The 17,107-nt window shown below is 36.6% G+C and overlaps 1 protein-coding gene across 1 annotated transcript in view; it reads right to left on the bottom strand.

The window, feature by feature from the left end:
- Positions 1–256: 256 nt before the first annotated feature.
- LOC127873471 (protocadherin Fat 4-like) overlaps positions 257–17,107 on the bottom strand; it is a 39,192-nt gene continuing 22,341 nt past the window's right edge. Inside the window, exons 8-20 of the mRNA XM_052417350.1 lie at positions 14,939–15,112; positions 14,640–14,783; positions 11,055–11,180; positions 9,684–9,854; positions 9,126–9,316; positions 8,365–8,462; positions 7,866–8,011; positions 7,410–7,588; positions 6,708–6,889; positions 6,216–6,365; positions 5,535–5,620; positions 3,020–3,043; positions 257–1,299 (exon numbers count right to left, since the gene is read on the bottom strand). Of these exons, the coding sequence (XP_052273310.1) occupies positions 1,265–1,299; positions 3,020–3,043; positions 5,535–5,620; positions 6,216–6,365; positions 6,708–6,889; positions 7,410–7,588; positions 7,866–8,011; positions 8,365–8,462; positions 9,126–9,316; positions 9,684–9,854; positions 11,055–11,180; positions 14,640–14,783; positions 14,939–15,112 (1,706 nt within the window). The 3' untranslated portion in view covers positions 257–1,264. The remainder of the gene's footprint in view (positions 1,300–3,019; positions 3,044–5,534; positions 5,621–6,215; positions 6,366–6,707; positions 6,890–7,409; positions 7,589–7,865; positions 8,012–8,364; positions 8,463–9,125; positions 9,317–9,683; positions 9,855–11,054; positions 11,181–14,639; positions 14,784–14,938; positions 15,113–17,107) is intronic.

Genomic DNA, 17,107 nt, shown 5'->3' with positions numbered 1-17,107 from the left:
TTGGAATAATTCTTGTTGAATTTATCAAAACTAGTAATTATCCTGGATTCGTTGAAAACACAATAAGAATATATTATTGACGCAGCATTATAATATCGCAGAATATCTTCATTTAAGATATTTCTGGCCAAAATAAAGTTCAAGCTCGCCTATTTAACGCGATGGCGTCTTTATAACATTTTTTTTTACTGACCGTGAACTGACATTGATACCTTGCGAGATGGAATGCAATGGATTAAAGTTAAGTCACGATTCCTGTGCTGGAAAACGGTTTTATAAAGCTAAATAATTTTACATGTTTAACGGTCAAATTAATAAAACAAATGAAAATATTGTGGTAAAAACATATAAGGATAGGGAACAGCAATACTTCTATGATCTAAAATATACAAGTGCACAAAACGCAAAATTGTAGTAATTACTAAATATGATAACATAGCATTAAATTACAAATGCTCTGGTGCTGACAATGTTCCAAATATAACACACAGACTGTAGTTATGACGAGAGTTGAGTGTGAAACTGTTCTATCCCTCGAGCCTTTTAATAGGAGATAAATTTGTTTCACGATGATCGTGCTGTTAACTTCGTTTTAAAATATACTCTAGTATCCCTTTTCATACCATATACTTCACACAAATTAAAATCAATTGACTTACCTATTAAAGTTATTGTGTTAACTGCTTGTGGATTGCACGTTTTCTGTTTCAAACAGTTTTTCGCCTACTGGCGGGAAATTTTATTCAAATTTCATTGGAGGCTCACAAGGTCAGCGAAGGTGAAAAGAATGGTAACACAGCTCCACAAAAATCAGCTATTCATCGTTAAGTTAACAAAACTGATGTTTACATCACATACGTGCACACGTGTAACAATATGATTGCTTATAAAGATCAATTAGCAAAGCATCTTCGAGCGAGATTAATGGTCTATTAAAGGTTTGTAAATACATTTCCGGTATGACATTTCCGGTATGACATTGGAGAAGGTTTCAAATGAATTTGCATTATGGGACCAAGATTGTAACACCTTTAAAGGCAGACAGAGGATGTGAAAACATGTGTGCAAGTTATGTCTTATAATGAACAATTTGATAACCGAACAAGCAAAAGATCGTAGAGCACATGTCTATGAAGACATGCTTATAGTAATCAAGCGATGTGCAATCAGGTTTTTTCTTCTGACATTGTCACCAGTTTTCTACAATGGTTCTGCGTTATGTGTAGCGACGTCATTCGTAGAAAAATCTTCAAATCATAGCGTTTTAGTACAGCCGCTGTGTCCGCCATGACTGCATTTCTGGAAAAGGTTAAAGAAAATGCACAGACATAGAAGGTACATAGTATACAAAAAATATCAGTTTTAGAGTTACTGAAAAAATATTCTTATTTCATTATTTTAATTTAGTGGCTTGTGAAATGTACTCAAGTCTGGAACAGTTAATGCTAATATCATGCCCATGGCTAAGTTCAAGATCATAAATTGGGAAGAGGACAATTACAACGAGCGAGTCATGGTATAGGGACAGATAACCCTGGGTTACGGTTAGATTATGGTTAGGAGTTGGGTTAGGGTTAAGGTATGGGTTAAGACTACACCTTACCCAAACCCGACCCCTAACCCTTACCCTAACCCTCTACCCCCCCCCCCCCCATGCGCATTACAATACCATGCCTCGCTCGTTGTCGTTGTCCGCTTCCCACTTTGATACGCGTGGGTCAAAATGACATATGTAATATATTAAAATAGTAATGTGGAATAGCATGCAGTTCGCTCCTTTACACTTCATGGCGTTTATACATCTTTCTATTTTTGAATTTGACGGACGTATTATGAAGATTAACAATATGCACACGTTTGGAAAAGATTACCCTCCAATGAACATTTGTTTAAAATGTGCATGGATATTGAAAATATGTCAATATATAAACACAAATTAATTTCAAGCTCGGGCGGCAATTTCGGCGCATAAAAGCACGCAATATTTTTGCAATAATTTGTGCATTGGTTCCCTATATTACCTTATTAAGACATCTATTCATTGGGTGAGCAAATTTTGTCTTTATACATACATGTACTTCTATATCAGCTGTGTGTGTAATACTGATAATATTTGGCAAGGGGAATTCCGTAACCTTTTCAATGATGCTGGCATATGATCCCCTTGACCCATTGATGCTTAGTGGACTCTCCCATCCTTCTTAATTGGATAAATTTATCTCCAAAATTAGGGATGTCTAGTATATTTTTATACATTTAGAATACTTCTTACAGAAATTATTTTAGGCAAACAGCGCAGACCCAGATGAGACGTCGCAACATGCGGCATCTTATCTGGGTCAACGCTGTTTTCCAAGGCCCTTTTTCTAGACGCTAGGCATAAATGGGTTAATAACTTTTGTTTGAAATTTACAGGTAATATAAAATATGTATATGCATATCCCTATTTATAATCATTTGAGACTTATTGTGCAGTAAATAGTGACAATATTGATTTTCAGATGACAGATTTCAAGAAAGATTTATGGAGATTAGCTATTAATATAGGAATAAATATCACACATACAAAACCACAATGGTTATTCTATTTTAGCCCAAATGGCCATTCGGAAAAAATGGAGTGGAATCTTTTCAATATTTCGGTCAAGGACAATCTCACGTACATTTGTGTGTTATAATCAACAAAGTTAATAGCATGCTTAGAAATAAAAATGATTTGACATGCTTTTATTTTTAGCTATTGCGTCCATATTATGCAATGAAACAAAACCATACACACACATTCGGTAAAGGAACCTCGAAGAAACATTGTGCACATTTTCATGAAGATTCGTAACGAAATATTACGAAAATGGAAAATTTGAACGCAAAATGTTAACGACGGCGTTACGCAAATCCGCCAAATTATCAAATAGCCGATATATTTATTTAGTTAAAACATCCTGCTAAAAATTAGTGATGATCTTATTTATATATATGTTACTACACAAACGTCATATAACGCAACAGATCTACATACCTTTCGGAGGCGGAGGGTGCCGTACTGAAATAAGAGAATAGGTAGAAAATTGTTGAAACATTCACATATTTACGCGTGCAAAGTAAACGCGCTTTGTAAACATGTTCCCTCGTTAAACTTCTTAATAAGCGTTGCGACTTACAGGGGCCTTTTCACAGATTTTGGCATGTTTTGAAGTTTGTCATTAAATGATTTATATTGATAAATGTAAACATTGGATAAAAAAAGCTCAAATAAAACAAACAAGCATACAATTTAAGAAAAAAAAGTAACCGTAAACTGGGCTCGAACCACTGGAGTACAAGTCAAACGCTTAGACCACTCGGCCATTCCGGGCCCATTCAATAAGAGATGTATTTTATACTTCATAAAATCAAGCCTTCTGTGACAAAATATAAAGACAACAACAGAACTCTCCAAAATATTCAATCGTTTCTCGTTGCAACGGTTTACAATTTTCAGGTTTTTAAATCGTCAAAAGATGGATATAATGTATATTTTAGAGCTTGGTAAATATTAAGTATAACTGTTTCCCCACAAATATCATGACTGCAATGACAATATGCGAATCTGAAACATTTTTTTTTCATTTTGCCAATTTTCGAAAACATGATAAGTTCCTTTTAAAAGTTCTCGAATTAATGCCAAGTGATGACGATAGCGATAGCAATAAAGAGGATGAAGATGACGAAGAAGTAAAAAACAGAAAATAATTTAAAAAAAGAATACGACGACGAAGAAGAAAACGTACGCAAAGAAGATGATGATGATAATAAATGATGATAATTTTCAAGAAGAAGAAGATAAAGAAGAAGATGATTTTGAAGTAGAAGAAGATGAAAAAGAAGATGATGATTTTGAAATAGAAGAAGATGAAGAAGAAGATGATGATTTTGAAGTAGAAGAAGATGAAGAAAAAGATGATGATTTTGAAGTAGAAGTAGATGATGAAGAAAAAGATGATTTTGAAGTAGAAGAAGATGAAGATGATGAATTTGAAGTAGAAGAAGATGAAGAAGAATCTGATGATTTTGAAGTAGAAGAAGATGAAGAAGAATCTGATGATGATAATGGTGATGGTGATAGTGATAATGGTGCTGGTCATGATGATAATGGTGGTGGTGATGATAATGGTGGTGGTGATGGCGATGATGATAATGATGGTGGTGATGATGATGATAATGGTGGTAGTGGTGATGATGATAATGGTGGTGATGATGATAATGGTGGTGGTGGTGATGATGATAATGGTGGTTGTGGTGGTGATGATGATAATGGTGGTGGTGAAGATGATAATGGTGTTGCTGGTGGTGATGATGATAATGGTGGTGGTGGTGATGATGATAATGCTGGTGTAGGTGATAATGATAATGGTGGTGGTGGTGATTATGATAATGGTGGTGATGATGATAATGGTGGTGATGATGATAATGGTGGTGGTGGTGGTGGTGATGATGATAATGGTGGTGGTGGTGATGATAATGGTGGTGGTAGTGTTGATGATAATAATGGTGGTGGTGGTGGTGATGATGATTATAGCGGTGGTGGTGGTGGTGATGATAATGGTGGTGGTGGTGATGATAATGGTGGTGGTGATGATAATGGTAGTGGTGGTGGTGGTGATGATAATATGGGGGGTGGTGATGATAATGGTGTTGGTGGTGAAGATAATTGTGGTGGTGTTGATAATAATGGTGGTGATTATAATGGTGGTGATGATAATGGTGGTGGTGGTGATGATAATGGTGATGATGATAATGGTGGTAGTGGTGATGATAATGGTGGTGATGGTGAAGATAATGGTGGCGGTGGTGATGATAATGGTGGTGATGGTGATAATGGTGGTGGTGGTGGTGATAATGGTGGTGGTGGTGATAATGGTGGTGGTTGTGGTGATAAAGGTGGTGGTGGTGGTGATAATGGTGGTGATGGTAATGATAATGGTGTTGGTGGTGGTGATAATGGTGGTGGTGGTGGTGATAATGGTGGTGGTGATAATGGTGGTGGTGATAATGGTGGTGGTGGTGGTGAAAGAGTTGATGGTGGTGATTATAATGGTGGTGTAGGTGGTGGTGGTGATAATGGTGGTGGTGGTGATAATGGTGGTGGTGGTGGTGGTGATAATGGTTGTGGTGGTGGTGATAATGGTGGTGGTGGTGGTAGTGATAATTGTGGTCGGTGGTAGTGATAATGGTGGTGGTGATAATGGTGGTGGTGGTGGTGGTGATAATGGTGGTGGTGGCGGTGCTGGTGATAATGACAGTGTTGGTTGTGGTGGTGATAAGGTTGGTAGTGGTGGTGGTGGTGAAGCTGGTGGTTCTGGTGGTGGTGATGGTGGTGGTGGGCGTGGTGGTGGTGTTGAAGCTGGTGGTGCTGGTGGTGGTGGTGGTGGTGGTGGTGGTGGTGGTGATGATGATGATGATTATGATGATGATGATAATGATGATGATGATGATGATGATGATGATGATGATGATGATGATGATGATGATGATTTATCTAACGATCACCATACCAGTCGGCACCTGTTTCTCCACATGTGGCACAGTTGACTTCGCTGAACCATTCGAGTGGTTTCGTATTTGCTCAGAAAATCGGGGTCTGAAATAATTGATAATTTGCCAGCATTATGTAAGTATAACGATAGGGCAGTAATACGTTGCTGTTGTTTTGGCTTATTATACCATTATAACGCCATTGTACACGAATATTTTGACATATAATCGCTACGATGTTGCATTTTAATGAATATGATGATTGACATTTGACGTATTAATAATGATGGCATTGCGCTTTATACTTGTAAAATATGTTGTTGTTTTTACTGTTATTTGGCTGTTGCTTTTTTCTGAAATATATTACGTCTTGGTATTAAAGGATTAGTTTTTTTTTAATTTGTTTTTTTTTACGAAATATATATATGAAATAACTTCATGTTTGCGTGATATAAAAACTATATCAGACATCGTGATATTAGACAGTTATAAATGAAATGGTATGATCAAATTAAAAAAAAATGTGTCATTTTGAAAACCGTAAATACCAAACTGATACAATAACAAAATGAGGTAATTGACAATTTAAAATAGTTGAAAAATATAACTTAAAAAATAGATTTGTTTCTTCGGAGAGAAGTAAAAATATTTACAAAATGGAATAGTTGAAAAGCGAGTTAATGCACCAAAAATAATCCCACCTGGGCTGGAGTGGATTGCGACACAAGCTGGGCCCCATACATACGTAACGGATCATAACGTAAGGCGTCACAACCGCGATCACTGCAAGCAATATCATCGCAACGGAAAACCAGGCGATGTTTCTCGAATCATCGAAGAACTTCTTGAATCTTGTCGGAAATGTTTATATGTATCGGTTGACCAAATAAATTTTAAATGAACAGAAAGCACTTTTTTTAATTTCACTTTTGATTTAACGATAAACTTATCGATATATATATATTATATATATATATAACAACGTTGTAATAGCATACATAGATCCGTATCTTACAATTATTATTTGAAAAATATTGTATGTAATGCTGCAACCGGATTCAACGAAATATCCATATTCAATCATATCCTTATTAATTGCCGAATAAAACGCAATCAAATTGCTTTCAGAGACCAAGCACATTCCAAGAAATAAACAAATTGGTTTTTAACAATTGCAATAAATGAAAGTGCACCTTGCAGTTGTCGTTGTAGTAGTGGTTGTTGTGGCCTCAGACACGTAAATGATCACTTGGGCACTTCCGGAACGCCCACCAGCGTCCGTAACCGTCAGGGGCATGGTGAATGAGGTGCTCGAACACCTGCATGTGGTCGCCATGTCCACCACTGTACTCACCACTCCGGTGACGCCATCTACCTACACAAGAAAAGTAGCGTTAAATGCAGACGACATTCAGTGCAAATGTGAAACAGCATGATGGAACAAATGCAAACAATCTATTGTGCTGATGATATTACTTTCACATTAATAAAAGCAGTACGGATAATGTCCATACGAAATTAAAAACGATATAATTGACAAATGAAGACATTGCTGATGGCTGAAATAACAGACGCCATGTAGCAAAAGAAACATATAGAAACCAACATGAATTGAACATGCAATGGCATTAACATCGAGAACGATAAATGCTGGGGACGTGAAATCGCCAACGAGATAAACGACGTAAACGAAAACTTGTGAATGGGCAAACGGTCAATGATTATTGGAATAGAAATTCATACAATTAATTATACTTCTATTAAATTTATTGAGCCAATCTACGTTGTGTTTTTTCTTTTTCTAAAAATTTAAACAAATTATTCTGTCCAGAAAAGTACAAACATTAAAGTGGTTTATTTTATACAAAGATTGTTAAAACATCAAGGCATAATACTGTAAAGTAATTCCCAGGTAATGCCGACGTGTTCAGAAAGTAGGTGAACGTTCCGAAAGCCCCAGTGTCGGCGTCGACGGCGTTGACGGTCCCGACAGTTGTACCACTTCCGGCGTATCCCGACACCGTAAATCCGTAGTAACTCTGCGATAACGCAGGCGAGTAGTTATTCGCGTCGTCTGTCGGGCACAAACATAGAATGAATCAATGGAATTTAGGTAACATTTATGTGTTTTTTCATGTTCCAGATTGTTAATAACGGATTGCCTGGTAAGCCAACCACAGAGTGATTGTGCCATTCATGTTAGGAAAAAACGCATTACTTTTTACCCAGCATACATAAATAACGAACATCCGCAAGGTTATTCGTTAATTCTTAAATATGTAAACACTCTTGATAGCGTCTTACCACAAATCGTATGGACGAGCTTGTTCCTCGTTAAACGTGTTTCTTACCAATTGTAATTGTTAGTGTGGCCGTAGCCGTATGTGCGCCCGTGTCCACTGCGGTAAGGTTGCAGACAACCGGACTGGTCAGCCCCGCGTCCAAGCTATAGACTGACGTCACCTTGATGACGCAAGCTGTCGTCATAGTGAAATAGCTGCAATGAAGAGGGTGGCGGCGCGTTTGCAGTGTTTAACAATATTATACTTATTAAGAAAATTATGTTCATCATTTTCATCAAAAATGTCCAAATTAAGTGTTGCTTAAATTGGAAAATAAAACGATGTCTTTATAACATTTTATCTTTATAACTCCTTCGTTTAGTGTTATACCGTATGCTTGCAATTGTGGCCGAAATATTAAATTTCTACATCATATTTGAGTTCTGATTCCTTCTGTATTGTATTACACCATCATATAAATGGGTACTTAGAATTGTTATCCTCATGGTCCGGAATACAGTGACATTAAGATCTACATATATAGCTATTTCATACATAGCAATCTCACCCTGCCAGTGCCCCACAGTTCATGTAGCACTTATAGGTATCCCCAACGTCTTCGTCCGTGATGGCGAACCCTGGATCGGGCACTGTGCTACCAACCGGCTGAAATAATAATGTAGGGTATGTACGAAATCATAGGTATGGAGATTTATAAAACCGTAGCAATAGGTGAGTACGTCAACCATAGTAACGGTTTGGTACTTACTCAATGAGACTGGCATGTACGAGTTCTTAGCAACGGAAACAAAACGGGCATGCAAGAAACAACAGCACGGGGCTGTACAAAATCATCGCAACCGGTAGGCACGATACCATACCAATAAGGATTTAAGAAACTATAACAATACGGATGTAATAGGAATACGCAAAACCATTATAAATCGTTAGGAATGAAAACAGAGTAATAAAGATGTATGAAAGCCTAGCAATAGAAATTTACAAAACAATAGCAAAATGGATGTACGAAGCTATAGCAATAGGTATCGATGAAACCATTGTAATAGAAATATGAAAAAAACATGATCACTCGGTAGGTATTAAACATTCTTATGGGATTTCCGAAACCATAGCAATAGGGATGTACACATAACGCTTAATGTGTGAAACCTACGATCATACGTTTGTTATTAATTATTTGTGTTTAAATTGCATGTGTGATGTTAAAGTCTTTAGTTTAATACTAAGTTGTATAAAATAAGTTTACAATCAACTGGTTCAATGTAATTTCATAGTTCGTTGCAACCAGAAACATAGCATGCTACTGACCGACCCTTCCGCAATATCGGTTTGATATATGGCGGCATTCCACTCCAGCGGCTCATTGACGTTATTTATTACAAACGTCACCGTAGACGTTGACGTCGCCGTTCCGTCACTTACGGTGACCCTTATAGGGTATAAAAACACGCCGCCTAGCGCCTCGTAGTTGATGGTTGCCTTCGTGGTGATAACGCCGGCTTAAATAAGGATGATCATTATGTAATAGAGGATATCTTATGCAAGTTAAAACACAAACACTTATAATTTATATTTACAATTCACTTATTTACTTTCAAAATATAAACGTTCATGCAGCCCACGTTTATTACATGGCAAAAAAGTTCAAACAACTCCTAAGAAATGCAAATATTTATTAAAATTAATAAATCGCAGGAAATAAAACGTTCACAATTTGGATATATTTTACGGACAAATAACGATCATTGTTTCAAAACAATACAATAGGTTTACAACATGACAAAAATTACATCGTATTGTTGCAGAAAACGGAACGTTAAACATAAAATCAAAACAGCGAAATACAACGAGAAATTAAAACTTTACATGACGGATCGACCATCTGGAAGTACGGTGACGTCCCCAGTGTGAAGGTGTGATTGTCGGCCGCATTACCATCGCTGAACGACACGGTGACCACGGTGGAGCCGATGACGATGTTCTCGTTTAATGGAATACTCGCAGGCAGGTTGGTAAACGCCGGGACAATGTTGAAATCTGTGTGCGAGTATTAAGAAAATTATATGAATAAATTATAATAAAAATAGTAATAATAATAATAACGATAATAATAATAATTTATTAAAGTGATATTATGGGCATTTTTCACGGTTAAATTGAGCTGAAATCTGAAAAGAATTAACAGGTCAAAAGAGTTAGTTAAAATTTGGTTACTGACCAATTATCTGCAACTCATCTTGCTACCAGTTGTTTATAAAAATATATTTTTTATTCTATATTCTTACGTGACTCATCCGGTCCTCTAAGCCGAAATGATCCGTAAAACAAAATTGTGTCTTGTGTCGTATGAACGAATCTGCACTAAAACTAAATTTAGGTTCACATGGTACATGCATGATCAGTTGTCAAACGAAAGTACGGTTGATATTCAAATGCATTATTTTTCTCTTTCCGGGATATTGTTTAGTATGTTGATGCTGCATTAACAAATATAAGTGTATATGAAGTGAAAACACCAAAAATAAACAACGGTTGCGATAGACACCTATTAACTGCTAGATGCCCATAATATCACTTTAATAATAATAGATAATTTAATAATAATAATTATAATGGATTTATTTCAAAATACATCGGGGCAGAAATGCCCATGAGTACACAAAAGTATACAAAAGGTGTTCTACACATATCAAAGTCAAGGTCATAATAAAAACATGCATATTGTTACACAATGTTATGAAGTACAATATATTCTCTATGAAAATACAAAGGCATATGAACAAGTGAAATGTTTTACAATCCAATAATAAAGCATTTGTTATATAATACGTAGTACAGAATAATACATGTACTGAGGAAAATATAACATAATGTAGATGTTTATTCAGGAAAAGAGGCAATATGCATGTATTATTTATATTATTATTATTATTATTATTATCGTCGTCGTCGTCGTCGTCGTCCTCATCATCATCATCATCATCATCATCATCATCATTATCATCATCATCATCATCATCATCACCATCATCATCATCAACATTATTTTTATTATTATAATAATTATTATTATTATCATCATTATTATCACTATTATTATTCTTGCACGTAAATTGCACATTTAAAAAAATGCGTTGAAAGTAAAAAAAAAGCAAAATCAGTTCACATGATTTTGTATCCATACAGACATTTAACAAAAAAAAGCCCCAGCGCAAACAAAAATGGGCTGAAACTCGCCTGTTACTTTGATGGTCAACGTCCGGGGATTCCCTGCGTTGTTTCGACTGTCACGGGGTGTAATGATAACGTTATATGCGTTCGCGTTGGCGTCCACCATGTCGTCCGTCAGCTGAATCTCACCAGCTGTAATAACAGAAACTTTATAAATAGGAAAAACGCACTATTTATCGATTGCAGAAATAATGTTTAAAGAATGAAGATAACAAAATATATGTAATCGATCATTAAGATGCGTTTTTTCTATAGACAAAGTAATAATTTACTTGTGGGTTATCCTACAAAAAAACATGGGCGGTGCCTAATTTTGTGAATGTTCTTCCAGAAATTTGAAGACATTTTTCCATAAAATACACACGCCTAAACGCACAATCTGTTAAACTTCTAAATGAAAAATAGCATTACCTAACGCAGAAAAACAAAGTTATTTATGGCATTGTATGTGAAAAATGTTAACGTGTTGGTTGATGTGAAATCAAGTTGCATTCACTTCGAAAATAGCGTCCCTATGTTTAACATTATATATGGCGTATTTTTGATAATTCATTAGATGTTTTTAATGAAGCCGACACAAGTTTGTATTGTTTTGCGTGTTGACGTATGGAAAACATATGTGTGCATATTTTTCGCGAAAAAATACAGCGATTATTTTAACTATATTACTAGAAATGGCGCTGCAGAGGCCGACGCGTATCCACACGCCGCATGTTTGATCCAGGGGCGCCCCAGGGTTGGTAATGGGGCCATGCAAAGTTGAGATTGACCGTATTGTCATAAGAGAAGTTCAGTATCAACAAGAGATTGCCAAGCAATACTGTCCCCTACCGGTGAAACTCCTCCATTGTCAGTATTTTTTTTATTTGTTGCATAGCAACCAGAAATCTTGACGTAGGAACAAAATTAAATGACGTGCATAATCTCCACATTGCCATCTATCCATGTTCGAATTTCATGAAGAAATATAGAGAACTTTTAAAGTTATAGCAGGATCCAGAAAAGTGTGACGGACAGACTGACTGACAGACAGACAGAGCGCAAACCATAGATCCCCTCCAGTTTCACCGGCAGGGGCCATTAAGAAGTGAATCAGTGTAGAAATGAAGAAGTTATAGTAAAACGCAATTTTGGGTGGGTGTGGCCTATGTGGGCGGGGCGCCCCAGGGTTGGTAATGGGGCCATGCATAGTTGAGATTAACCGTATTGTCATAAGAGAAGTTCACTATCAATTAGAAGTGAATTGGTGAAGAAATGAAAATATTATAGTAAAAGGCAATTTTGGGTGGGTGTGGTCTATGTGGGCTGGGCACCCCAGGGTTGGTAATGGGGCCATGCATAGTCGAGAGTGACCTTGTTGTCATTACGACGTTCAGTATAAATAAGAAGTATATCGGTGTAAAAATGAAGAAAATAAAGTAAAAGGCAATTTTGGGTGGGTGAGGCCTATGTGGGCGGGGCGCCCCAGGGTTGGTAATGGGGCCATGCCTAGTTGAGATTGACCGTATTGTCATAAGAGAAGTTTTGTATCAATTTGAAGTGAACCGGTGTTGAAATGAAGAAATTATAGTAAAAGGCCATTTTGGGTGAGTGTGGTCTATGTGGGCGGGGCGCCCCAGGGTTGGTAATGGGGCCATGCATAGTTGAGATTGACCGTATTGTCATAAGAGAAGTTCAATATCAATTTGAAGTGAATCGGTGTAGAAATGAAGAAATCAAAGTAAAAGGCAATTTTGGGTGGGTGTGGTCTACGTGGGCGGCGCGCCCCAGGGTTGGTAATGGGGCCATGCATAGTTGAAATTGACCATATTGTCATAAGAGAGATTCAGTATCATTTTGAAGTGAATTGGTGTAGAAATGAAGACGTTATAGTAAAAGGCAATTTTGGGTGGGTGTTGCCTATGTGGGCGTGGCGTTCCAGGGTTGGTAATGGGGCCATGCATAGTTGAGAATGACCTTATTGCCATAAGAAAAGTTCAGTATCAATTTGAAGTATATCAGTGTAGAAATGAAGAAAATAAGGTAAATGGCAATTTTAGATGGGTGTGGCCTATGCGGGCGGTACGCCCTAGAGTATGTAATGGGGCCATGCATAGTTGAGATTGACCGTATTGTCATAAGAGAAGTTCTGTATCAATTTGAAGTGAATCGGTGTAGAAATGAAGACATTATAGTAAAAGGAAATTTTGGATGGTTGTGGTCTATGTGCGCGGCGCGCCCCATGGTTGGTAATGGGGCCATGCATAGTTGAGATTGACCGTATTTTAATAAGAGAGATTCAGTATCAATTTGAAGTGAATCGGTGTAGAAATGAAGAATGTATAGTAAAAGGCAATTTTAGGTGGGTGTGGCCTATGTGGGCGGGGCGCTCCAGGGTTGGTAATGGAGCCATGCATAGTTGAGAATGACCTTATTGTCATAAGGGAAGTTCAGTATCAATTAGAAGTATATCGGTGTAGAAATGAAGAAATTAAGGTTAATGGCAATTTTGGGTGGGAGTGGCCTATGTTGGCGGTGCGCCCCAGGGTTGTAATGGGGCCATGCATAGCTGAGATTGACCGTATTGTCTCAAGAGAAGTTCTGTATCAATTTGAAGTAAATCGGTGTTGAAATGAAGAAATTATAGTTAAAGGAAATTTTGGGTGGGTGTGGTCTATGTGGGCGGGGCGCCCTAGGGTTGGTAATGGGGCCATGCATAGTTGAGATTGACCGTATTGTCGTAAAAGAAGTTCAGTATAAATTTGAAGTGAATCGGTCTAGAAATGAAGAAATCATAGTAAAAGGGAAATTTGGGTGGGTGTGGTGTATGTGGGCGGGGCGCCCCAGGGTTGGTAATGGGACCATGCCTAGTTGAGATTGACCGTATTGTCATAAGAGAAGTTTTGTATCAATTTTAAGTAAACCGGTGTAAAATAACATAAACAATTATTGAAAAATCTCTGATCCGGCCCCACCCCAACCCCCATAACTTTTTACCCAGGGGTCAAATCAAAATTCCAAATAGTGCAGGGTCGCACATATGCTCATAGCTACCATGTGTGTAAGTTTCAAGGTTCTAGTGCTTACAGTGTAGGAGGAGATAGTGGCCAGGACGGACGGAAGACGGAGATAGCCACAATATACCACATTACTCCGAAAAGCGTGGGGGTAAAAATATGTTTGCAGATGATTTATATGCAGTCCTGGTTAAATTGAAATATTTCACGGTTAAGTGTTTGTTATTAGGGTAGTTACGGTTTGTCCTTCTGATGATTGTTATCAAACCACGGCGGTTTCGCCCTCGTGGAATAATTCTTATGCATCGGAACTCCAACCCGATTTAGCAAAACCAACACTTAGCAGTTGATTATTTTTTAATTAGTTATACATAAAATTATTAAAGTTTTATATAACCTTATGATGTAAAGACGGTAACTCTAAGTGCCTGTGCAATACATACTTTTAAGGAAGTGAATTTGCAAAGGGTGTTTATAATCGTACTAGAATATAGTCGGAATGAAACTTTTCAGTTTGCCTATTTTTAAATGGTCTTCTCGATTTGTTAAAACAATTTGAACCTCGTCTCTTTTTTCCTTTACAAAATATACTCACATGCAAGCACAGTCAACGGGCATCCGGTTGGACTGCAAGTCCACGTGAAATCGACTGTGTCGTCTGGATCGGATTCAGAATAGAGGACGGTAAAAATAACGTCACCATTCAGTTTCGTCTGCGACACGTTCAGTGATGTTGCAGCTATAAAGCAAAATATAAAACTGCATGCTTGTTTTTTCCCGCTTATCATAATGATGTTTGGCTACCTAAAAGAGCGTTATGTAAAGATATGTAAGACACGTGTGTTTTTTGTGCTTCACTTAAGACATGTATGACTTGTTTTTTTCTCCACTTACACGGTAGATTTGTGATTTGCGGTGGCTTGTTCGGAGACAGACTGACCACAATGGTGGCGGAGGCAGTACCCGAGGGTTTGCTGTCCGAGCATTTGACTACGATCGTGTACGAGTTGACCAAGTCGTAGTTGAAACGATTCGTCGCTGTCTGGGCAGGAATCACAATCTCGTAGACTGGAACACAAACAAACAAAACGCTCGGTACTTAAGCGGAAAAAGAACGCTACTTCAACAAAACCTTTAAAACTGATCATTTACTTTGATTACAAGCACGACATTTTCATTATCATTTATACGAGACATGTTTATCCGTGTGCACGGTAATTGATCTGGTTCTTCAAAGGCAATGTATTAAATGAAATTGGGCTGTGCTTTGTGAAAAATATTCACTGTGAAATGAAGTACTTTCTGGATCACGACAGATTGAAAAGGCAAAACTGGCATACTGATGATACTGGTATTTTAAGTTATCAATTTAAGTCACATTTTGCTTTATAAATTTTGTTCGAGCATTTTGCGACTTATTGAATGGCTATGATACCCGATATCAACAGCTCATATGGAATTTGCATATCACCAAGCTGTCCTGTAATACAACATTGATTACAAACTCTTAACTCAAATTACTGGTTTGCATGAATTCTTTCTTCTTTCTATTTAAGTAGTTGATATCATAGTCTAAATAATTAGACGTAATTTACCGTTTAGTCCATGTATATCGACCTCATATTTATAGGAGTAGATATTATGTTAAAGGGGCCTTTTCACAGATTTTAACATGTTTTGAAGTAAGGCATTAAATGCTTTATATTGATAAATGTAAACATTGGATCTTAAAAGCTCCAGTTAAAAATCCAGAATAAAATTCTTTTAAAAAAAGTAGTCCGCCACAGGGCTTGAACCAGTTACCCCCTTAGTCCTGGAGTAAAAACGCATTAACCTGCTCGACTTTTCTGCTAAGTATAAATGGTTGACGTATTTTATACCTAATATAAGCAATCTTCGTAGTTTCACACAATTAAACAACAACAACATAACTCTCCAAATTATTCTATCGTTTTATAATTTTTAAATCGTTAAAAGATGCATATAATCGCTATATTAGACCATGGTAAATGTTCAGTAATACTGTTTCTTAAAAATAACATAACTTAAACAAAAATTTGCGAATCCGATACAACTTTTTTCAATTTGTGTCAATTTACCAAAACTTGAAAAGATCTCTTTAAAGTTAAATGAACTGTATCCCAGTAAAAGATACATTAAGGCGATTGTGGCCAGTTTAGATCCAGTTCAGCCTGCAGTTGCTAGAAAGCTGTTTGCTTAAGAGCGGTTTTCTGACAATGACAAATAGTTTAATTGGATACTGATTAGACTGCCCTTTTCCTGTGACCTGGCTAATTAAATTCAAAAGCCTGGTAACAGTTTAACGTTAATGTTACCAATGTGTCAGACCAGGGCCTGGATTTTGAAATCTAGGACATGCATGGTCAGAAGATGTCATTTAAGATTATACATTTTTTCAAACATATACAAATGCATAAAAATATAAATAGTAAAGTGCACTAAGTCAGAAGGCATTTGACTTCGGCTGGTGCCTTGGCACACCAGGTGTTTCGGTTGCAATAGTTTGATGGACTCACTACTTGGATGTGTAGTTACATTATTTACAGTAAATCAAACAGTATTTAGCATGAACCAATAATTTTTTCAAACATAAATAATTATTGATGTAAAATGCTTGAAGGAATAATATTTAAGGTTTAAGAAGGCATTTTCTTTTTGTTTTAAAGGATATCTTTGAAAATTATATTTTTTATGAATTTTTTGGCAACAAGGGGTAACGCATTTTTAAAAAATGTAATTAATTTTCGACAAAAAACTGGTACCATGAGTAGCATGAAACATTTGTTTTTAAACATTTGTAATTGATGAAAAATGATTGCAAAAATAATATCTAGGGCCTAATAAAGCATTTTTTTATTTTATTTTAATAGGTTACTCTTAAAATTATATTTTTCATGATTTTTTTTTGCAACAAGGGGTTATGAAATTTAAAAAAATGTTACTGGATTTTTAGACCAAAACTGGTACTATGATAATACTATAATGCACTTCGCCAAAACATTTATAATTATATTGTTTATTCTTGAAAATGTATTTCCCCTA

The sequence above is a fragment of the Dreissena polymorpha genome, chromosome 3 (assembly GCF_020536995.1).
Source record: "Dreissena polymorpha isolate Duluth1 chromosome 3, UMN_Dpol_1.0, whole genome shotgun sequence".
NCBI lineage: Eukaryota > Metazoa > Mollusca > Bivalvia > Myida > Dreissenidae > Dreissena > Dreissena polymorpha.
The sequence above is the reverse complement of the archived record's forward strand: the minus strand, read 5'-3'. Positions and strand labels throughout refer to the sequence as shown.